Source organism: Typopeltis vanoorti, chromosome 2 (genome assembly GCF_054136105.1).
Source record: "Typopeltis vanoorti isolate ZY-2024b chromosome 2, IOZ_Tvanoo_1.0, whole genome shotgun sequence".
Taxonomy (NCBI): domain Eukaryota; kingdom Metazoa; phylum Arthropoda; class Arachnida; order Uropygi; family Thelyphonidae; genus Typopeltis; species Typopeltis vanoorti.
This window is the reverse complement of record NC_143550.1, coordinates 96,673,447-96,699,189: the sequence shown is the minus strand read 5'-3', so window position 1 is coordinate 96,699,189 and position 25,743 is coordinate 96,673,447. Positions and strand designations below refer to the sequence as shown.

The 25,743-nt window shown below is 36.0% G+C and overlaps 1 protein-coding gene across 1 annotated transcript in view; it reads left to right on the top strand.

The window, feature by feature from the left end:
* Positions 1 to 25,743, top strand: part of brp (ELKS/RAB6-interacting/CAST family member bruchpilot) — a 430,961-nt gene that overhangs the window by 371,748 nt on the left and 33,470 nt on the right. Inside the window, exon 9 of the mRNA XM_090402027.1 lies at positions 22,559 to 22,779. Within this exon, the coding sequence (XP_090258153.1) occupies positions 22,559 to 22,779 (221 nt within the window). The remainder of the gene's footprint in view (positions 1 to 22,558; positions 22,780 to 25,743) is intronic.

The following is a 25,743-nucleotide window of genomic DNA, read 5'->3' as shown; positions in this document are numbered from 1 at the left end:
AAACTAGCTAAGATTCTGAAAAAATTCAACATAAAGACCGACTATACTACGCTGCCAAAACTTCGTTCTTTTCTGAGTCGACCAAAACCAAAACACAACCATCTGCATTTTCCTGGTGTTTATAAAGTTTTGTGCAACTGTGGTCGACCTTATTTTGGCCAGACAGACAAATCTGTTTCACTTCGTCTTGAGGAACATAGACGTGACATCTCCTACAGTAGAGCACGAGCGAGCGCCCTTTCCAGTCATGTCCTTTTCTCGGCAAACTCTAACCTTGAAGAACAGCCACATCAAGTTGATTGGGAACGCACTACTAATTTATATATTTGCAAGGATGAATTCGAAAGAAGAATCATCGAATCAAAAGAAATAGTTCTGGACCCTTCACATTTAAACAATAATCTTAGCTACAATTTACCCGATTCCCATAGCGCAGTAATCCAGTACTGGCGCTCAAAAATTAGCTGTCGCACACATTCTACTCATGCCAACGGTAGCACGCGGTCACCTATTCAAATATGACTGTTATTATTCTGCTTTTTATTAAGCTGTAAAGTTCATTTTTTACCGTGTTATTTTATGTCTTATGTTTTTATTTCTCACCTGAAGAAGTCGGATCACCGATGAAACTAGTTGTGATGTATTAAAGGTTTTTGTTATACTTTCTCGGGTTCTAGTCAGTTAAATTTATTTTTATAAATATATATATATATATATATATATATATAAAAGGAATTGAAATTATTAAAAAAAATATGTCTCGTATCTCTAGGGATATGCGAACCACACTTTGGGAAACACTGCAGTAATTAAAATCCTTCATTAGGATCACTCTCCTTTTATATGTCTAAGTAATTTGCCTAAACATTTCAAGGTCAATGGCCTCTACATTCCCATGTCTATAATAACTTCTGATTAAATACCCTATTCCAGCATTTCTTAAATAGTGGTCTAAAGTTTCATGGGGGGTCCCCAAAACCTGGGGCTGTGAGGTCAGAACTATTTTTATAATAATACCAAGATTCTTTTTTGCCTTTTTCACTCTCACAAGTGTATAGTGAAGTTTTCTTTATATACTTCAACCAAAACAACAGATTATTATTATTATTATGTGACTCCTCCAAGGAGTCCGAGGACTCATTACAAGAGGGCACTCTACTCTGCCTTGCTGAATACATCTCACCCTCTCCACTACTATTTAATTCTCCTACTATGACACTACTACTACTACTACCATTAACATCTAACATCTACTACTCACCATCAACAGTATTTTTTTTATCTGTAAATTGTGTGTGTTCTGAAGGCCGACCTGTCTGAATGCAGGATGAAAAACTCAAGTTTCAGGAGAAAAAACCCTGATACCACTGTATGAGATTGGCTAACTCACCTTCAATTGAAAAAAAACCCATATAAGGATTACCCTCATCATGATGAGAATCGAACCCAGGACTTTTCCAATCTGAGGGCACAATTGTTTGCAACAGATTGAATCCAGAAACAGATATAAGAATCCAGCTCTCTTCTATTAAGCTAGAAATTAAAAAGGTTTGCAAAATGTAACATAGAGCCACTCTTCTCACTAATTTCTTTTTTTTTTTAGAAAATATAGCTATTTTTCATAAAGAATACATTATTTATGTTAACATGTAATGAGTTTATTATTCTTATTTTTAAATGAATAAATAAATATATATTTAAAATATTTCTCCATTTTAATTTCTAATGCCATAAATATCAATAGATATAATCCACATGGAGAAAATCTCTTTTGGAGTCCATCCTGAGACCAAAACGTTTGAGAATCGCTGCCCTATTCTATCATTTTACTCGCACACTAAATACCCTCAAAACCAATCACATGTACTTCTATTTCCACTCCTACCTTTCATAGGCACAGTCCAAAATATTCTGTATATACCTCAAATTTCTGTTCTTCTTGTGTGGATCCTCAAATTTCACTTAAACTATTATCTTTGGGCCCAATGACTCAGTCAATGTCATCAACTCAGCTGCCTTATTTCTGATACTCCTTAAATTAGTATACAAACATAACAATTCATGTGAAGTCCTATAAGTTATGCTCATATCATTATTTCCTTACACTGCCTCATCAATCCATCGTGACATCAATCTTCTTAGAACTGTAGTTTTGTGCCATCCCATAAGAATCATTTGCTCACTCTAGTTGCTATCAGGCCTCATATGGATTATTGTGCACAGATTTGGTCCCTGGGTTTTCATGGTGACGAGGATAAGTTGGAAAGGTCCAGAGAAGATTCACAAACATGTACAGTGGTCTTCGGAATGTGTATGAGGACAGATTGAGAGAATGTAAGTTACAGAGCCTCGTGAATAGGAAGAAGAGGGGATGGATATGATTGAGACATATATAAGCTAGTTGGGGGTTGTTATCAGGTTGACATGGAAGAGATTTTTCATAGAATGGGAGGGGAGGGTAGAACAAGAGGCCATTGCTGGAAACTGTATAAAGAGGGTGTGAACAGAGGAGTGAGGAGCAGGTTCTTTGCATGGAGAGTGGTTGGCGAGTGGTATACATTGCCTGAGTGTGTTGTGAATGCAGTTTAAAGCATGGTTGGATGGGCATTGTGTGCAATAGCGTGTACCTCCCACGATATACTTGGTGGGGGGAAAGGAAACTTTAAAGGAGGTAGAGGAGATTAGAGATCTGGGGGGGGGGGGTGGAGAAGGACCTGAAATTCAGGGGCCACATCGCACAAGTTGTGAAGACATCACATCAAATAATGGCAATGAGGCAGAGGACCCTAACATGCAGAAATAGAGAGGTTATGATGGCATTGTATAAGGCCTTGATCAGGCCTCATATGGATTATTGTGCACAGATTTGGTCACCGTATTTTCATGGTGATGAGGATATGTTAGAAAGAATCCAGAGAAGATTCACAAAGGTGGTCAGTGATCTTTGGAATGTGGAGTTACTAGTAGTATAGTTATGAAGGTAACTTATTTTCTTATATTCTTATATGCTTGTATGTTCTTTCTTGTGGTTATATCAGTTGCTTTAATATCATTTTTGTTCTAGGTGTTTACAGAACTTTTCAGCCCTCCCCTTCATATAAGCTAATCAGGGGTTGTTATCAGGTTGACATGGAAGAAATTTTTCATTGAATGGGGAGAGGGGAGTAGAACAAGAGATCATTGCTGGGAACTGTATGATATGAACAGAGGATATGGAGGATATGAACAGAGGAGTGAGGTTCTTTGCATGGAGAGTGGTTGCCGAGTGGAATGCATTGTCTGGGTGTGTTGTGAATGTAGACACACTGAATCAGTTTACTTTGCATCCCATCATTGCTTACCAAATTTCAAAACCTTACACTTTGCAACATTAAACTGATAGCTCCACTTACCTACCCATTCATGCAATCTATTCAAGTCCTCTATGGTTGTAAAAGCTGTTTATACTCTTCATGTAACTGATTATTTACCATTATTCATCTTCTATTGTCTTCTTCTTCCAGATTTCATGCTTAAGCCCCTTATTCATCCATTTTTTCACCTACTTTATTTAGCCCTTTGGCCTTCAGAATACATTTCCACATTGATGCTGTTATTTATTTCTTTGTAATTTCCCATGCAGAATTTATTCCCTTACTGCTCAACTCCTCATTCCATGCTGTAGCTCCAAGCTGACTCCTAAGCTTGTCATTATCACCAGCCTTGTACTTCCACATATATCCTTTCCTCACAGAAATCTGCATATGGCTAGCCACAATCCAAGTGATCATTCATGATCACTCTTATTGGAGGAAACTCCAATTGGAGGAAACTGGAAAACCCCACTCTCACAATTAAATTCTCTGATGAAAAAATCAGATCTAAAACTCTCAATCATCACGTTCCCTCCTTTACATGCTGCTCAGGTAGTTATCTCACAAAACTCGAGCAACTCATTTTCCTTATTCCCAAATGCTATTTCTTTATTCCAATCTATACTGCCATGATTAAAATCATTCATAATAATTATTCTTCCTTTGTTCACTAATCCAAGTTGTTTATATATTTCTTCATCACTACCTTCCACATTCCTTGGCTTATAGCAACATTCGAGTAAATATGTTTTTCTGTCAACCTCCACTATACACCACACTGTCTCATAACCCTTGCCACTATTTCTCTCTTTCATGTCTACCTTATGTGGATATTATTCCCCTGCCATCATCAGCAGCACCCCCTCCTTCTTGTCTTTTCTATCCTTATTATTATTATTATTACATAACACCTCCAGGGAGTCTAAAGACTCATCGAGGGAGGACACCTACTCTACAACTCCATCTCCACCAACCGCAACTACCTTCATCATCCATACCAACGCCATCTACGGCCGACTACCACCATTAGTATTTTCACAGACAATCACAAACATCCATGCCCACAGTGGGATTCGAACCTGCAGCCTTTTGGCTGGAGAGCGGATACGCTAACCACTCGGCCAACCAGGCCGGCAAATGCCCAACATCAAACGCATTAAATGTAATCCATCAGGTTTATACCATTTGAACTTCCCTTTAAATTCACTCCACAGATTTACAAATTGAATCCCCTTTGCCTCACACAGCTCAACCATTTTACTATTCATTATCTCTGCTCTCCTTCTCAGTTCACTGTTATCATATCTGGGCAACATGCCTATGACTTTCCCAACAACACTATTCTTCTTTACCTGCTGCAACAACTTCCTCAAGTTTCTATCAACATTCTTCTTCTCCCCAACTAAGTCATTTGTGCCCACGACTACTACTAATTTTGATGTCCGGTATTTCCTTTTCTTCAGCGCATCAGTTATTTGCTTTATTGTTCCACCAGGAAAGCATATTTTGTGTACTTTATTAGTAGTCACACCTCTAATGATCAAGTTGCCATACACTGATATATGACTGTCCTTTGATTCTTTCTTTATAACATTAACTTCCTCCTTCTCCTTATCATCAGCCAATCTCTCCTTTAGCTGTTTAATATCCTCTTCTGGATGTTTCATTTCACTTTTCATTTTCATTAACTCCTGCCGAAGCTCTTTTACTACAGTCCTGATGTTTGCTTTTTCTTAACGCTTTCCTTCTTCTTGTTTACCCAAATAGTTCACATTTTTTGGTGCATACATATAGCAGTTTTCGCGATGCATCCAATGCATAAAGTCCAAGGCAAAGTCAGACTTTCGTACAGAAGCCTTCCATGCTGTTGACGTACTTTTCTTTATGGATGCTATCTTTATCTCTTTAACTCTCATAAATGGTCTTGGAGTCATGTTTTTTGTATACGTCTTCACATATTCCTGCTTTTAGGATATCATCTTCATTTAACCATGTCTCACTTATTCCAATGATTTTGGGGCAAATAAACTCAGTTAGTGAAAAGATTTCATCCCCCTTATTTCTGATACTTCTGGCATTTGTAAACAAGCATAGCAGTTCATTTTTAGATCTATAACCAGTCCTATCCAAGTCACTTGTTGGTGGTGATTTCTCTACCACACATACCTTTGCCCAATCAGTTTTAATATCACTTACTACATATATCTGTTTGCACTCAACTTACCCACCTACATCACAATATACTCCATTTTCATGCCAATCATCTCCATACAGCCTGTTACTCTCTCACACTGCTATTGATTCCACTGCCTAGCACTTCCGTCTCTTCAATACAATTCTCCTGATCTTTCACTTCATCTCTTAATTCTGATCCCATGCTTGCATCTCACACACACACACACACACACACACACACACACACTGCACTTCCATCTAGCAACACTTTCTCCGGTGAATTAACTCAAAAGCAATTCAAATGTAACCCATCATGCTTGTATAATTCCATTCTTCCCTCAAACACATGCCACACATCCACAAGGTGTACTCCTTTTTTTTTTTTTTTCTTCTTTTTTTCACAGCTCGGCTAGCATATCATTCATGATTCTAGCTCTCCGTCTCAACTCATCACTGCTATACCTCGGCAGTAGACTGACTTTCCCAATATACTGTTATCTTTCACTCTTCTGTATAACATCCTGATATTCGCCCTTACATTCTCCTTATGTCCACTTAAATCATTTGACCCCCACAACCATGACTAATTCTCTTGCTCATCATGTTCAAAGCATGAATTATCTTGTTCATTCTCTCTCCTGGATAGCAGACCTTATGTACTCTCTTATTAGCTAAATTAATTAATCCTCTAACTATGGAATCTCCATACACTGCTATCCTGGAATCACTCGTCACCTCTTTCATCCTTTTTTTCTTTCATTGTTTCCACTAAATGTGTGTTATCATGCTGCATATTCCCCATTTTGTTTTTCATCAAATCATGCATTCTGACCATTTCACTCTCTGTTACTTCCATAATAATTGCACCTCTCGTTCTGCAGCATCTTATTTCTGTTTCCTCCTTCATATTTCCTTTCACTCCCTTTTCACTAACTAATGCTTCTACATTCTTTCATTCCTTCAGTTTCACTAGCTTTCATTCCATTTTTTTTTCTTTCATTTACATCATCTTTTATTTCTTTAGTCTGTTTCACATTTGTTAAATCATGGTCTAATAATATATCACATTTCCTATAAATTTATACTTTCTCTCATCTGCCATTCAATTTCTCCACAGTCACATCTCTTACATTCTGCCATGCATATATTATACTCATGACATCGAACCATTTTTGAAAAGTCTATTTCACTAATGCTAATTAATTTTTGTGCCGCAACAGTCACTGTCCATGTGGTTGACCTCACAAGTACTGCCGTTATGTTCCATTTAAAGAAGGCAATTTCAATTAAAAAATCACACATAAATTATAACAAAAATAATACAGACACACTGAGGTGTCAAAAGTGTACAGTCCTACACTAAAATTCAAGCAATATTGCCAATTATTACTCAGAATAGCACTTATCTTTTACAGAACTCTTTTCTAACACTCTTTATGGATCTTTATCCTTATATTTTTAAACAATTTCAGTAATTGTTCAAATTATGGCATAAACACATGCATACATTATTATTATTATTATTATTATTATTAAAACAAGACCTCATGGAGTCAAAGACTCATCTAGGAGGTCCTTTTATCTTATACACACATCTCATCATACCGTGTCTTAAACACATTCAAACTACTTGCAGACACCACGCTCTCAGGCAGGGCATTCCAATCACTCACAACTCTGCACGAAAAAAACCTGCCTCTCACTCCCTTACTCACACCCTCCTTATACAGTTTCCAGGGATGACCTCTGGTTCTCCCCTGATCTCCCACTATTCTCTGTAGAACTTCTCCACCATTGATCCTATAACAACCCCTTACCAACTTGTAGGTCTCTATCATATCTCCCCTCTTCCTTCTCTCCACGAGACTCTGCAAATTACATCTTTTCAATCTTTCCTCATACTCAACATTCCAGAGGTCAGAAACTACCTTAGTCATTCGCCTTTGGACCCTTTCCAACATCTCTTCATCCTTCTGAAAACCCGGTGACCAAATCTGGGCACAATAGTTCAAGTGTGGCCTAATCAAAGCCTTATACATTGGAACAAGTATCTCCCTACTTCTACATGTCAGTGTCCTCCGCATCATTCCCAGAAGTCTTTGTGTTGTCTTCACAATTTTGGCGATGTGTCCCCTAAATTTTAGATCCTTATCCACTATCACCCCCAGATCTCTTATTTCCTCTACTTCCAACAATATATTCTCACCAAGCATAAATTCTGCATCCCATCTTTGTTTTCCAAATTTTAAAACCTTACATTTTGCAACATTGAACTCACATCCCCATTTGCTTGCCCAATCACTCAATTTATTCAAGTCTTCTTGCAAGGCCACAACATCTTCACTACTCTTTATGGTTCGTCCCAACTTTGCATCATCTGCAAACAACTGAATATCTCCATCCAAATCTTCACCAATATCATTAATATATAAGTTAAATAGTAATGGCCCTAAAATAGACCCCTGAGGCACTCCACTAGTGACTTTCCTTTTCCTGGATATTGCACCCCGATACACAACTTGTTGATACCTATCAGATAGCCAGTCTCCAATCCAATGCACTAATCTAATATCCAACCCCATCTGCTCTAGTTTGACTGTCAACTTATCATGAGGTACTCTATCAAAAGCTTTTGCAAAATCCAAGTATATTACTGTGTATCCTTCTCCTCTGTCCAAGGAAGCAGTCACTTTATTGTAATAAGTAAGTAGATTACTAAAACATGACCTCCCTTTAGCAAATCCATGCTGTCCATCAAAAATTATACCATTGTTGTCAACCCAACTCTGGATCCTAGTTCTCACAAGCTTCTCCAACAACTTAACCACAACACCTGACACACAGATAGGCCTATAGTTTGATGCTTGAGTTCGATCACCTCCTTTATAAAGTGGCACAATCTTGCCCTCCTTCCACTCTTTAGGAACTCAACCAAGTGCAAGACTCGTATTAAAAAAATATGTCAAGGCAGGTGTCAACTCTCTAGCACACTCCTTCAGAATACGTGGTGATATATTATCAAGTCCCACAGCCTTATTTACATCTAGTTTACTCAACTCCCCAAACACCTCTTGCTCACTTACAGTCAGTCTCTCCTCCCCATCATCAACTGCTCTTAATCTCTCCATGAAGTCACATTCACAAGACTGAAAGATCTTTATGAATTGCTCATTAAGTATCTCCACAACACATTCTGCAACAGCTGTCTTTATACCATTTCCTCCAATCAATGTCATCCTTCCATAATCATTCTTTCTTTTGCTGGCTACATATCGAAAGAACTCCCTAGGATTCTTTTTGGCTTCATTAGCCTACTGATTTTTGTCATTTGGATATTACAGAACTGAAAAAACTCATATTTACTGTTAATTCATTTAGGCTATTTTTTTAATTTCAGTAATGGTATAAAGTTCTTCATTTTCTTCCTTGTCTTTCAGCATGTCTTCATTTCTGCTACAGTAATTCTTTTCATATCTCTTTCTTTTATTGCAAATGTTTCCCTGCCATATAATGATGTTGGTTTTGATAAACTATTATAGTCTTTTTTTTATGACTATTAATTGCCTTAAGTATCAATGTTTTGTTTATTATTCCATTTACTTTGGAAAATTTGTTAATTTTCTGTAAGAAATGTCTAATTCTTCAAAAAAAAAAAAGCATTTATTCCCATACAGGAAGTAGGCAATGCTTCTAATTCTTCATTGTAACTTAATTTATAGCCAAAATAATTAAAATTATTATCTGTTTAATTATTTTATTCTCTATTCCTCAAGTAGAGTTCCTCCAACAGAGTATGCATCCTCCCATTAATGCATCTCAAACTTCAGGACTTTTACATTTAGCTGAATTAAACTAAATCCCCATTCATTTGCCCATCTGTCCAGTTTATTCAAATCCTCTTGCAGGACTACCACATCTGCACTATTGCTAGTAACTCTTTTCAGCTTCACATCATCTGCAAATAACTGAATATCCTCCTGCAATCCATTGATAATATCATTGATATGAAGGTTTAACAATACAGTTAAAAAAAGATTTAACAATACAGTGAGCTCTGTGAGATCCCATTTTTAATCTTCTGCTTCCTTGATACACTAACCTGACATCTAAACTTATGTGCTGCAACAACTTAATTATCAACTTATGTGGTACCCTGTCAAATGCCTTTGTAAAATCCAAAAAAAAAAAAAAAAGGCAGAATATGCCTTTCCCTTATCAACTGCTCTTGTCACTTTATTATAAAAGGCAATCAGATTATTAAAACAAGAGCACCCTTTAACAAATCCATGCTGACTCTCATAAACAGCATTACCCTCATCTTCCTGATTCTGTAAATGATCCCACACTAAAATCTCCAAAATCTTACAACTACTGATGATATACAAACTAATCTATAGTTTGATATGTCCAGTGTGCTATTGCATATGAGTGGTAGTAAACTAGACATATAAAAAAATTCCTTCCACTCATTGGGAACCTTTCTTATGGCCAGACTTTCACTGAAAACCCAGGTCAATGGAGATTCAGTTCTCTAGCACACTCTATCAAAACCTGTGGTGAAATCCCATCCATTTCATTGCTTTATTGACATCCAGAGTGCTCAGTATATGAAACACATTCTCTTCTTACACTTCTAAACCTCAAACCTGCCTCATCCCTCTAGTATTGGATGGGATTTCACCACAGGTTTTGAGAGAATGTGCTAAAGAACTGACAACTCCATTGACCTGGCTTTTCAATGAAAGTGAAAAAAGTATAACCAAGTGAAAACACTTTCAACAAATATTAAAAGCTACTTTTCCAGGATGAAATTCCTCAATAAAGTGTTCATCGAACAACTCCAGTATATCCTTTGCATCAGTCACTCTATTCCCATTTTTGTCCAACAATGTCATTCTTCCACACTCATTTCTCCTCCTACTGGCAAAATAACAAAAGAATTCTTTAGAATTTTCTTTTTATCTCAGGAACAATCTCTTCTCATATTCTGGTTTTGTCTTCCTTACCATACTACTCATGCCCCTGGCCTGTGTGTCTTATATTCTTCATGCATCTGCTCTTCACTCCTCTCCTTATATCTCTTCCATAACCTCTTTTTTACCTGCAGTTCCCATTTTATATTCTTTGTCATCTACTTTACACAAAATTGTGTTCTCTTCTTCACTTGCAGTATATAGAACTTGCTATTGATGCTAGTATATATTCCTTCACAAGTTCCCAAGCACTGATGATATCTTACCCTTCCAATTCCTCCATCCACAGAACTGCTCCAAGCTGATATCTAAGACTGTTATAATTACCTGCCTTATAATTCCACATACATTCCTTTCCCTTTGATACTTCTCCATGTCTACTCATCTTCCAAGTCAAAATCTCTCTCTCTAAAATGGGCACAGAAATACCCTATAAGTTATAATCAGATCTTCTGATGCTATGCCCAAATCTAAAGCTCTTAAACTTCGTGTTCCTTCTACTACATGTTGTCTAAGACATTTGTCCCTCAAGAATTCCAGAAATTCCATTCCCTTATTGCAGTTTCCTCTTCACAGTTTATACTGCTGTAGTTAAAATCTCCCATAACGCACTCACCAAACTCAGCTGCCTAAACATCTCCTGCTCTTCATCCTCTATGCTCCCTGTTATAGCAACACCCCACTAAAAATCCTGTGCCATTGTCCTGCAAATCTTCCACTCTGAGAGGACATTAATCATCACTTATCATAAATAGTACGTCTCCACTGTGTTTGTCCACTAATCTGTCGAAAAATGTTATACCTTGCTACTTCTATTCCTGTAAGTATACCATCTTCTGTTAAACATGTCTTAGAGATTACAATAATCTTTGGACAGGCTGATGCTATCAGTGCAACCTATTCATCTCCTTTATTCCAGATTCTCCTGGCATTAATATAAAGAATCAAGGCTCTGATACTGTTTTTATACCTATCATTATATATATATATTCCAAATAATATTAGAAAAAATGGTCATCCTTTTTAAGACCTCCTGTTATTTCAAATGTTTTGGTCTGTTCTTGCCTCTTTTTATGCTTATTGCTCTTTATTTTTCATATAGGCCATTGAGTGGTTTTAATACATTTATAGGAAAGTGGATTTTTAATATATCAGAGAGTTTATATTTGTTTATCTTGTAAAAAGTTTTTTTATAATCTGTGAATGCGAGATGAGTTTCTGAGTCGAATTCCTACTTTTCTCAATTAATAGTTTGAGGATTAATATAGGATCTGTACAAGATCTTCCTTTTCTAAAGCCATTCTTTTCTTCATTTATAATTTTTTAGTATAGGGTTTTCTTCAGTATTTTGGCATATAAATTGTGTTTAATTGTAAATTCCTCTCTAATTGTCACAGTTATTCTTACGTCCTTTCTTTTTTTTTCACCAGAAGTCAGCCCAATAAGTGTTGTAACGGTTAGTCAGTAACGTTAGCACTACAATCTACAAACCATGTAGATTGTAGTGCAGCTTGTTTCTCTGTATATGGTCTATATGCTCCAGAAGATGACCTTGATATGAAGGTTGAAATGTCGAGTGTAGATTTTGGTTTATATTAAATCAAAGTTTTACTCAAACATGGTAGTTGTCTCCATAATTTTCCAAAATTATTCATACATCCTTTCATCCTTTTTTTTTCAATGATGGATGAATATTCTTCACTGTTGTATATTTTGTTTATTAAAGTAAGAAATCTTAAATTGCAACTCAAAATCTATATGACAATAAAGTTCTTACAGAAAGAAAGAAAGAAAAAGAAACAATAGATATTGGAAAGATAGATTATTACTATACTTTAGATAGATAGATTATTATTATTATACATGTGTATTATATATTATGAATGGAATTAGCAGCATGTTTGAACACTTTTCATAACACTGTTCAAATATGCTGCTAATTCCATTAGCAGCATATTTGAACAGTGTTATGAAAAGTGTTCAAATTTTCCTAAATTATGTTGTGTAGATTATAATAATAGTGCTTTTGCATGATAGTCAGACTGAAAATAATCATTGTACTGTGATTTTAAAAGTGTTTCCCTTTGGCTGTTATCTTGATTAACATGAAAGTGTTAGTTAACATTACAAAAATAGTTGCAGTGCCAGCAAAAAAGCTTATGCCAGCAGTGTGGAAGATCTCATCTCAGAGAATGAATTTCCCCTGGACTTTTCACAGTGGATAAGATGTGACAATTGGTTTATGTATGCATCCAAAAACATTAAAGATTTATGGAGTGTTAGATCGAACAATAAAAGGTAATTTATTATAGTATGCGAGAAGTGCAATGAAAGGCTAGGACATTCCAAAAATGAGAATGCTGTTACCAGGAATAATCAGATGAAATTGCTGCGATTGTAATAATAGAAAGTGGTACAATGAAACGAATATCAGATGCTTCATAGAAGGAAGGAACAGGCATCTGAATTAGTGGTGGTGGACACAAATGACTTGAATAGTGAGACAAAGAATGCAAAAAAGAATTTGAAGAAATTGTTGAAGGAAGTGAAGGATAATGGTGTCATTGGGAAAGCAGTTAGTTTGTTGTCCAGATATGACAGTAGTAAACTGAGAATGAGAGCAATGATACTGAATACAGGATGGCTGAATTGTGTCAGCCAGAAACTGTTCAATTTGTGAATGTATGGAATGAATTTGAAGGGAAGTTAGAATAGCTCAAAGCTGATAGAATGCATTTGAATGGGTTTGGAGCAATTGAATTCGGAACGTATGAAATTAGCACTACTAAGAGTGAGAAAGAGTTGAGAAGCAAGTTGTAGAAGGGGCATGAAGAGAATGATTACAAAGATGAGGAAGTGATTATAGCAGAGCAATGTGATGCAGTGCAAAATGGTGGGAATGATAAGATTATGAAAATTAGAGTCAGGATCAGGGAAACAGGGATAGTCAGGACAAAGAGAGAAGTGCACTATAGCAGAAAGAGTAAAAAGTGATTGTGTTGATGAGATGTGCCAAGTATCAGAAATAAAAGAACTGAGTATGTAGCATTGATTGAATTAGTATGCCCTAACTTAACTAACTAACACATTACAAGATAATTTGCATAAGTGAAACTTAGTTGACTGAGGATGATATACTATCAGAACTTGAAATGGTGGGATATAGAATTTTCCAAAAGGATAGGAAGATGAAGAGAGGAAGAGCAGTATTGTTAATGGTAGCAGAGGAATTGTGTCCTTCAAGAGTCGAAGTGGAAAATAGTGGTACATGTGTGTGAAGATTTTGAAGCTGTTTAGTGTGAAGTTGAGATCAGTAGAATAGTATATCTAATAGGATGCTGATAGACCAGGAAATGTGCAAAGTATTGATTGTGAAATGTTTAGACAAATTAGTTTGGCAAGTAACAGGAAAGTGATCTTAATGGGAGATTTTAATTATAGGAATGCGGATGGGAAAGAAGAGAATGTGTATAGTAACAAGGAGAGTGAATTTGTTGAGGTTCTGTGGGATAACTATCTGAAGCAGCAACATGTGATTGAAGCAACACGAGATATATCAGTGTTAGATTTGGTGATAACCTCATAGGATGTGGTTGTGAATAAAGTATCAACACTGATAACCTGTTGGTAAAAGTCATCATGAGATACTACCTTTCTACTTTCCTGTTCCCCATTGACAGTGCATGGGAAATAATAAGGCAGTATCTAATGCAAGCAATGCATGACTGCATACCAAGTGTTAAGCAAATAAATAGAGTTGGAGTGAGATGGATGAACAGTTAAATCAAGCAATGTTACAAAAGAAGTTGTTATGGAGGAACTACAAGACAGTTTTCAGTAAACAGATGCATGAAGAACATAAAGTTCAGTCCAGAAAAGTGACAAGTATGGTTTAAAAAAAAAGAGTAGAATATGAGAGGAGATTGGGCAATCAGATCCAAAGGAATTTTTCTGCCATGTGGTGGCAAGCAAGACAAAAAAAAAAAAATATTATTATTATTATTATTCGTGACACCTCCAAGGAGTCCGAAGACTCATCGCGGGAGGACACCTACTATACAACTGTTTCCACCACTACACCGGATCTCTACCAATCATCTCCATCGACGCCATCTACTGCCCACAACCACCACAACAAATATTTTTTGTCTGTAAATTGCGTGTGTTCTGAAGGACCGATTTGTCTGTATGCAGGATGAAAAACCCGAGTTTCCGGTAGGGAAAAACCCTGCTACCTCCATATGAGATTGGCTAACTCACCTTCGATTGAAAGAGTCCACATAAAGATTCCTCCCATCATGACAAGAATCGAACTTAGGCCTATTCCAATCGAAGGGCGCAATGTACCGTCGATCTTCCAGTTGCGCTACGGAGGCTGGTGGATAGTTCTGGTAGCAGAGTAACCATAGCAAATGACATAGTGGAATTATTTAATGAACAATTCATCAGAGTACAGGAAAACCTCACTGAACACAGTTCATTAATCCATCAATTAATGTGTGCTAAGCAAAATCGTGTTAAGCGATACAATAAATAATCGGAATAATTATAATTCATCCACCAGTTAGTCTAATTTGGAACAAAAAATAGAGTGTAAGCTATATTAGAGGATAAAATCATCAAAGTTAATAAAAATCAATTGCTTAAATTTTTATTTAATGTCTAAACATTTTATTATTATTATTATTATCAACATTTGACCTCCATGGAGTCAGAGACTCATCGTGGGAGGTACTCACTATTTCATACAATGCTCATCCAACCGCATCTTAAACTGATTCAATGTGTCCACATCCACAACACACGCAGGCAATGCATTCCATTCACCAACCACCCTCCATGCAAAAAATCATCTTCTCACTCCTTTGCTCACACTCTCCTTATACAGTTTCCAACAATGTCCTCTTGTTTTACTCCCCTCTCCCATTCTATGAAAAATCTCTTCCATGTCTACCTGATAACAACCCCTGACCAGCTTCTATGTCTCAATCATATCTCCCCCCTTCCTCCTATTCGTGAAGCTCTGCAACTTACATTCTCTCAATTTGTCCTCGTACTCCACATTCCAAAGACCACTGACTACCTTTGTGAATCTTTTCTGTACCCTTTCCAACATATCCTTGTCACCATGAAAACCTGGCGACCAAATCTGTGCACAATAATTCATATGAGGCCTGATCAAGGCCTTATACAATGGAATCATAATCTCTCTATTTTTGAATTATTTGAATGAGCTATTTTTTACAAAAAAATTAAGTAAAGATGTTTGAATCATTCTCAACTACTTCATCTTGTGATGCAATTTGCGATAGATTTCTGTGGACTTCAAAGCTTCGTTCCATATCAGGATCAGCATCAAACAAAATTTCCTTAGCATACTCAATGTGATTGAAAACTACTTCAAGTTCTTTTGCAGTTAGCTAGCTTCTTAGTTCGAACATTCTCTTCTTGTTCGCATTCCTTATCTTCTTCTTCTTCATATGCATGCTATTCTTCTAGTTGTAGGAAATCATTCTTGCTTACCTGTTCTGAATGGGAATCAAGCAAGTTTCTCACATCTTCATTATACAGTTCATTAAATCCAAGTTCTTTTCCAATTGGGCTTATTTCTTCAATAATGTTCGATCTTGGATTTTTGCACATGGGAAACTAACATAGGCTTGAGTTTAAAGTCACCTTCTGTATTGCCTCCTAATAAAAGCTTAAGACGATCTTTAAATACTTTGTATCCTGGTTGAGATGCTTCATTTTTTGTTGGCATATGCTTCCAAAAGAGCTCAGTTTCATCGACATTGCATATTCGCTGAGCATTATAATCATCCTCCTGAATTATCCTTTGCAATTCTTCAGGAAACTTGGCCACAGAATCTTTATCAGCACTAACAGATTCACCAGTTATTCTTACGTTATGCAGTCCAGCTCGATTTTTAAAATGGTCAAACCATCCTAATCTCGCAGTAAAGCTTTCACATTCCTCTTGAAATTTGGTCTCTTTTGATGAGTAAAAATATTGAGAGCTTTTGCCTGAATATTCCCTGTACTAAGAGGTATTCTTTTTTGATTACAATCCAGAGTGACAGAAGACACTCCAACTCGATCACTAAATGGCTTCTATTTCGGGTGATCTGCATGCTTAAAGAAGCAGTAGCAAATTTTCTTTGTTCTTTGTATTCTTTGCTCTTATTTAATATAGTCCAAACTATAGACTCGCTATATCTTAGGTCTCACACAATTGTGTTACTAGCGCCAATGTCTCTTAATGACTTTCAACTTTTCCACTCACTGCAGATTAATGACAAAAATTTTGCATAACGTAAAAAAATATCTCATTAACTGATTAATCACTTGCTTAAAGTGGGAAATAGTGTCATTCCATTCAGTCGCACATATCGAATTTGCGTTAAGTGAGGTTTTCCTGTATATCATAGCAGTGTGAATGATATTGTGCAACATCTAGAAGGAAGGCAAGAAAAGGTGAAAGAATCAGAGATGTATCAAGTTTTTCTTGAGTTAAATGTTAATAAGGCTGTGGGAATGGATGACATATTACCATGTATTTTTAAAGAATGTGCAAAAGAATGAAAGTCTTGCAGTGGTGAAGGTTCCTAACGAGTGGAAAGAAGTCAAAATAATACCTTTCCACAAGCATGGTTCGAGAACAGAGGTTTCCAATTACAGACTGGTCTGTATATCTGCATTTGTGGTCAAAGTGCTGGAAAAATTGGTTAAAATAAAATACAGGATTGGGTTGATGAACATAAGATTCTCTGATGGTCAACATGGATTTGTGAAGAGCAGATCTTGTTTTTGCAATCTGCATATGTTTTATGATAAGGTGACTAATGTGTTGGATAAGGGAGAATCATATACAGTGATATTATTAAACTTTGTTGTCAAATGAAAAAACATTTGATAGATTACCACATGATAAGTTGGTACAAGCTGCAGAGGTTAGGATAGATAGTATATTGGTTAGATGGATCAGAGATTGGCTCTCTGAACGATACTAGCAAGTTCTGTATGATGGAGCCAGGTCTCATTGTGTTCTTGAGCCCCTACTCTTTAATTTGTTGTTAATGCTATGTCATTTGGATTGACTGGGGATCTTCAAATGGCTGCCGATGATGCAAAGTTAGGTTGAATTATCAGGAGTAGTGCTGATGTTAATTGTCTATAGGAAGATTTAATAGAACTTTAGCTTAATCAAATGAGTGGAGTTGCAGTTTTAATGTTAATAAATGCAAGGTGTTACACTTTGTGATACAGAAATATGAGGCTATGTATAGTATTGGTGGAACTGTGCTTCAGGAAGTGGATGAGATTCAACATCTTAGAGTGATTGACAGTGGACTGAAGTTCCGAGGGTACATTGCACATGTTGCAAAGACTGCACATTATATAGCTGCTATGATAAAAAGTACATTGACATGTAGGGATAGGAAGTGGTGATGGTGCCTCTATATAAGGCATAGGTCAGACCACATATGGACTATTGTGCTCAGATTTGGTCACCTAGTTTTCAATGTGATATGGAAACACTAGAGAGGGGTCCAAAGATGAATTTCCAAAGTGATGTCAGGACTTTGGAGTGTTGGCTATGAAGAGCATTTGAGAGAATGTGGAATCCAGAGGTTGGAGAATAGGAGGAAAAGAGGAGATATGATAGAGTCCTTCAAGTTAGTTAAGGGATTCTATTAGATTAATACAGAAGAAATTATAAAAAGAGTGGATGTTAAGATGGGAAGAACAAAAGGTCATATCCCTGGAAGTTGTATAGAGATGTGCAAATAACTTCGAAGCTCATTATGATAGATATGTTGCTGGTTGAGTGGGCCTCCCATGATGAATCTGTTGACATCCATCCATGAAGGTTACCAAATAATAATATTTTTAGTATAGGATTGATTCTCTTCTTCAGTATTTTCTCATATAAACTGTGTTCAATAAAATTCCTCTCTAATTGTCACAGTTATTCTTACGTCCTTTTTTTTTTTTAATGATGGATCAAAGTTGCATGATTCTAATCATTGGGTATTCTTCCAGTGTTATACATTTTGTTTATTAAAGTAAGAAATCTTAAATTGCAACCCAAAATCTATAAGGCAATAAAATTCTTACAGAAAGAAAGAAAGAAAGAAAAGAAACAAAATAGATATTGGAGAGATAAATTATTATTATTATAAATTCTGGCAAGGAAATAAACAGTCATCATCATTATTATTGAAAAGACTTTTACAAAATTTAACTGATAACATTTTCTCAAATAACTTTACATCAAAAGAATTAAATGAAACATTAAAAGAAATGAAAAATGCAAAATTACCAGGAGAAGATAAAATCTCAACAGAACTTATAAAGTATGCAGAAAATGAATTTAACCAAGGTAAGAAATATGGTAATTCTTAAACTGTTTGTCGCAGTTCTGTTAGCTTTGCCTGATTTGGCAGTAAAGTGCATGAGAACAAAAACTGTAGGTACAAACATCAAAATGCCCACATTTTGAGGATGGATATTTAACCTGCTCTGTACTGTGTCAGAGGTATAAGGATGAAAATATATTCAAAATATATTCAAAAAATTCAGACCAAGCAGAACATCCCATATCCGGAAATAAAGCAGAAATATATCAGAATAGTAGCAACAACACCTAGTGGTAAATCCTCTTATGCAGTGTCAAAGGATCCTCTAACATGTATGACTATCTAACCAAAATGTATGACTCTCACAATTACATCATTCTGAATGTTATGATTAGCTTGCAATACTGTTGATGTTTCATGTTTCATTTTCTACTTCGTCTTTCTCCTAGTCATTCTCAGCTTTGCATCCTGTGGTACTACAATGGTGCCAAAAACAGAAATTATTCGGTGTGAGAGATAAAAGCACCCATTTCATATGGATGGGTGCTTTTATCTCTCACACCACTCAAAACCCTCAACCCTTATCCAAACCATGGTTCTCCAGCTATTGGCCAAAGCACTCCAAGCAAAAATTCAGCATGTACCCAATGGCTCACTCAAAAATTCCAACCTTTTACTCAGTTTACAGTACAGGTCCTAACATCTGCAAAAAAAAAAAAAAACCATCAGAAAATCTAATGACATTGTAAGGACCAAATTCACTAAGCTTGTTCATATGACAGTCAAGTCCTTGCCAAGGCTCTGGACAACAACTTCTTTCTTTCCATATTACCACTTCTCTTACATCCTGCACAATGGTAAACTCTCTGAAAGATAAAGCAGATCTCTCTGCATCAGTTTCTTTTTCTTTCCTCCATCTCTTGTATAAATGACTAATGCAAATCTCCTCCCATGATTCCAAGAATTATTCATAGTATGCCTCCTCTGAATTTCACCAGGACATTAGAAAAATACTCAATTTCCTTCATACCAATAAGTCTCTTGGCTCTGATGGTATTCTTTCAGTTGTATTAAAACCCTGTGCTTTCAGAATTTACACCCATATTGTACCATATCTTCAAGTTTCATGCTCAAATGGCATCTGTCCTACAGCTTGGAAGCAAACATTTATCCAGCTGGTTCCCAAAAAAAGGAGATAAAAGTCAACCATCAAACTATTGCTCTCCTTCAATACTCTCAAAAATTTGGAAAAAAGTCATCAACAGCCAACTACTTCACTACTTGGAGACCAATTAGTTAGTGATCATGAATATGGATTCCATCATTCTCATTCACAGGCAAATCTCTTAGCCAACCTCAATGACCTTTGGACACAAGCCATGAAAAAGTATGGAGAAACTCAGGTGGTTGCCCGATATTTCTAAGGCATTTGATCAAGTCTGGCATTGTGTTCTTCTTATCAAGCTACCATATTATAGTATTCCTTCTTCCCTTTGAGAATCGATTGCCAGATTCCTCACCAGTTGTTCATTGCAGCTCATGGTGTATGGTTTCCTTTCATCAGATTTTTAAGTCAGTGCTGGTGTACCTCAGGGTTTGGTGCTTTCACCTACACTCTTCCACCTATACATTAACAATCTCCTCTCTCACATCCAATCCTATTCACAGCTTTGCCAATGACAGTACTCTCCACTTTCTTTCTCATTTTCAAAACCTTGTAGTGCTCAGGTAATTCATGTTTCAAGATCTTCTTTAACCAATGCCTTAAATACTGATCTCCTTTGCCATTCTCAAGTGGGATGATGATTCTCCACATTCTCAAAATGTTGTGAATTTTAATGCACCAAAGAACAGTCCCATCTCATTTCCCAGAAGGAAGACCATATTTCACTTTCCCTCACTTTTGACAATATCTTGCTTACCAACCAAGATCAGTTTTCTCTTCTTGGATTGACTTTCACATCTGGCCTTTCCTGGCACGAGCACATCAGGTCCACATCCTTTTCTGCCTCCCAAAAAGCTTGGTATTCTTTTTTGTTCCAAACAGTACCTCTTGACTCCTGACACTTGCAAAGCTCAAATCCACTTGACCATAAAATATTGTTCCCACATTTGATGTTGTGCACCTATGACCTCCCTCAGAATACTTGGTTGTATTCAGAAGAGAGCAATCTGCTTAATCAATGACCTCTCTCTCTAGTTGCTTTCCCCCATAGATTTAAAAGTAGATTTAGAAATCAATTAAACTTCAATAAATATGGTTGTATGAAACTTTCCATGATTTGGAAGACAGTAAATTTTAAATCCAAATGACAAGGCTGCCTATTAGCAACACATAGAACATGCCTCTCTTATGCTATCAGTCTATCTTTCCCTTATTCTTCATGTGATGTGATGTGGTGTGGTGTGTGTGTGGGTGGGTGGGTGTGTGGGTGTGACTATTCTTATAATGTATCCCTGATGATGTCTCTGCAATGAAGACAAAATAGTGCAACCATTAAACTTCTGGTTAATTTACTCCTTCTCTGTCTTCATTCTATCAAACAATAACATGTGCTTCACCCAGTATACAAACCTAAATACATAACTGCTAAAATTAAATAATAATCATTATAACAAATTTTGATCTATCTCTCCTCCAGCCACAACAACCATCCAATTCTTTAAAATTCTTTCATCCAAATTGCATAAATTTACCACTTCTGTAAGTGGTGAATTTATGCAACTTGGAAGAAATGCACCCACTCTGAAAAAATGAACTATGTTTATTTGTTTTCACTCTTTTCTTAACTATCTTTTTATTATTCCCTCTAACAGAGCCTCATTCAGCAGTGTATAACTCTTGTTCCTGAATTAAATCTTCTCTCTGTCTCTCTTTAGATATATTCATTACAACTAACCAACCATTCTTATAACTGTTACGATACAATCTCTCTACACACTTAGTTAGTCATACCTGAATATTCTTGATTTTCTAGACATCCATTAAAAATCTGGATGAAGTTACTTGATTTAAATATATATATATATATGTGTGTGTGTGTGTGTTCATTTTTTATATAAACTGAGTAAAAATCCGAGAATTATAACAAATTGAGATATATTTGATATGCAACATGTTTCGTCGGGATCAACTTCATCAGGCGTTAAGAACATAGAAAGCTATTAAAAGACATTGAGACATTCTAAAGCTATAAAATTCTAAAGCTATGAATTCGACTGTAAATTACAGTTATTATGAACTTGAGCTATAGTCCGTGTTAAAGTTCTGTTGTTGTACACCTGTGCATGTGTGGATCCGCGAGATCATTATTTAGTAATATATATATATATATATATAACTAAATTATCATAAAATTTATTATATTTGATTTAAATTATAATTGAAATATATTTCAAGTTTGAAGTGATATTAACTTCACTTGATAATCCATATGTCATTAGAAATAATTATGAATCTTGAGCAGGGTATATTTTCTTTCATCACAGATGCTGCTGTGATTTTTGAAAGAACACTGCCTGTTCACCCAGTATTTTTTCATCCATCACTTCAAGATTTCAAAGGAAGAACACACATGATCATTAAATAGTTATGCATTTATATTAAAGATTTATATCTGGTATTAAAGATTTTATCTGGATAAAAATTCCCAAACAGATTTTTATTTATTTATTTATGATAAAAATTTCATTTTAGGTTGAAGGAGGTCAGAGTGATGCAGTGGCACGTCAACTTTCTGAACTACGTCATCGCTTCTCCGAAATGGAAAAAGAAAGAACTGCAAAAGAGAAAATATTATCACAAGCAAAGGAAGATGCAAGCAGGGCTCAATCTGAGATGGAAAGACTACTACAGATTATGTCCACATCTGAAGAAGAAAAATTTGCCTTAAATAAGCAAATCAGAGATTTACAAGAGTTAGTAAAAGCTATTTCTTTGTTTTTGTAGAATTGTGTTTGCTTATTTGTTCTGCATAAGCTTCAGCTGGATAATATCAATTGTGTGTGCGTGCATGTTGTTTAATTCAGCAACTGTACAGTTTTTCACTTGTACCAGAATATCATGATGGTTGGCAGTGATACAATTGAAAATTTGGTAGCACTGTAGCATATTTTTAATTGAATGATTGTTATACAGTGTTCATTGCAAATTTTGAATAATATATTGTTGCTCCTGCTTATAGGATAAACAAAACAGTAACTTTTTTGGGGGGAAAAATCAGTAACTAAAGTTGAAATGTTACACATTTGAGACTTTGTATAGTTTTTTTTTTTAGTTTTTTTTTATGCAAATGGTTGCTAGTGAAGTGTTAAATGGGACAGATTTTAGTTGCAAGAAAGTTTTTCCATATGGGTCAATATTCTCAACATCATCTTGAAATCCATCAGGATTAATTGAGAAAATTGGTGTTTTAGGAATACAGCAGTTAGTCTGGTTAGCCAAATGGATAGCAGCTTTGCTCCAACAATAGGTTGCAGGTTCAGATCTCGCTATAGGAAATGATGTCTGTGAATATCTTTATATGGGAGATGAATTTCATCATCTGGTGTGTGACTGCCACCCTGCTTTTTGAAGGGCTAAGTTCCGTATATAAAAACTTCTCCTAGTAATTTCTAGTGCAGGATTTCCAGGGTATTTAACCCTTAACCATTCAATGAAAATATTTTTTTTTAATGATAACCCATCCATGAGAGGTTGATCAACCTATATAGTACACTTGCACTGTGAATGGGCAAGAAGAAACTTGTTTACATTTACCTTGAAGAGTTGTGGATTGTATTCCTTGAGAAACACAAGATGGTAGACTGTTCTAGAGGGCAGCAGTGGAAGAGAAATTTCTTCTGTGAGTGAGTATTGATTTGTTTGCTGCATGTGATTGAATGGATTTGATAGAGAGTGGAGATATATTGATGCTAATGCTGAACAATGTCATAGAAGTTGCAAGCAGCAGAAACTGAACACCTGTGTGAAAGTGAGCAAAGTGTATTAATGAGAGTACATAGGTGCATAACCTTTCGTTGATGAACATCACAATGGAGAACACATATACAGTAATATCTCTGAGTTATTCAACTACAGCAGGAAATCAGTTTGTTGATAGATAATTGAACAGTGAGTGTTAACAATGCATGGTTGCATGGTGCTGTATATGAAATATCAACTGACACATTTGAAACAATTCAAGGTTCAAAATAATTGAAAGTTTTTTTGAAGGACAGTGATTGAGCAGGCACTATATATGAGAAATCACAAATTCTCTAGAGGCCCCCCCACTAGAGGGTGTTCTGTTAAAACTTTTCAGTTATTACAAATTGATGCTATAATAAATGAAAAGTTTTCTAGCCAGCTCTAATGATGCTGGCTAGAAAACCAGTGAAGTTCCAGCAAGTTCAATAAATTAATTAAGTATTGTTTCTTCTTCTGGTGTCATGAATAACTACCAATACCTAAATCATTCTATACATATTTGTAATCTTAGTTCTAACCTCAATGATATTACCATATATTATCGTGTATAATGCAAAAAATTTATGGTAAAAAATACTCCTTAAAGTTAGGGGTTCGCATTATATGCAGATCCTAAAAAATATAACATCTTATTAGACTTGCACACACAATATATACTACCTAATGCCTATGCAACCAAATCTACTTGACCCACTCGCATTCGGCGACCGAGCGCGCATTGTATCTGCGCATGTGCTGTCCGTTGCCGAATGATAGAGCACAGCGAGATAGATAGAGCACAATTAGGTATATCGGTTTAACCACAGTTCATTTTAAATATTATTCGTTAAACAAACCTAGCCTGAAAATGAGCCAACAGAAACGTAAACGTTCATCTTTTGAAGCAGGATTTAAATTGCGTGTCGTGCAGTTTGCAGAAGAACATAATAACAGTGTTGCTATGAGAGAATTTGGTGTAGCAGAGAGTAATATTAGGCTTTGGCATAAGCAAAAAGACAGTCTTGAAAAAATCCCCAAAACGAAACGTGTCTGTCATGGAGATGTAGCATCCTTTCCAGAACTCGAAGAAGAGCTAAATCAATGGATTTTGATGCAACGACAAGATGGCATTATAGTAACAAGAAATGCAATTCTTTTTCGAGCTCTATAACTCAAGAATGGTAAATTCAAGGACACACCAGGTATTTCATCTTTTCTTGCTTTGCCTGGGTGGTGCAACAGATTTATGGCAAAGCATTAACATTACGACACCGAAGAAAAATTATGCAGAAGTTACCAAAGCAGCTTGAGGAAAAAGTGCAGTCCTTCCATAAATTTATCATAAAATTACGGAAGTGTCATGGATATGAACTTTCCCAAATTGGCAATATGGATGAGACGCCCATGTACTTTGATATGTCTGGGAATCGAACAGTAAACTCATTTGGTGAAAAAGGTGTCTTCATAAAAACAGTGGGACATGAAAAAACACATTTTACCGTTGTTCCAGCATGCATGGCAGACGGAACCAAATTAAAGCCAACAGTGATATTTAAAAGGAAGAAAATTCCAAAGCATGTGAAATTTCCACCAGGTGTAATTGTTTGTGCCAATCAGAAAGGTTGGATGGATGAAGAAAGTGTACAATTGTGGCTGGATCAAGTATGGAACATACGTCCAGGTAGCTTGTTACGTCAATAAAGCATGCTAGTCTGGGATATGTTCCGGGCGCATTTAACAGAGGCAAGCAAAGAGAAAGCACGTGAGCTACGTACAGACCTAGCAGTCATACTGGGTGGTCTAACTTCCGTTTTGCAGCCACTTGATGTCAGCTTGAATAAGCCATTTAAAGATCACTTACGTGAAAAATGGGGAGAATGGATGTCATCTGGTTTGGTGAAGATGACAAAGGGTGGGAATTTTCAGAAGCCTGA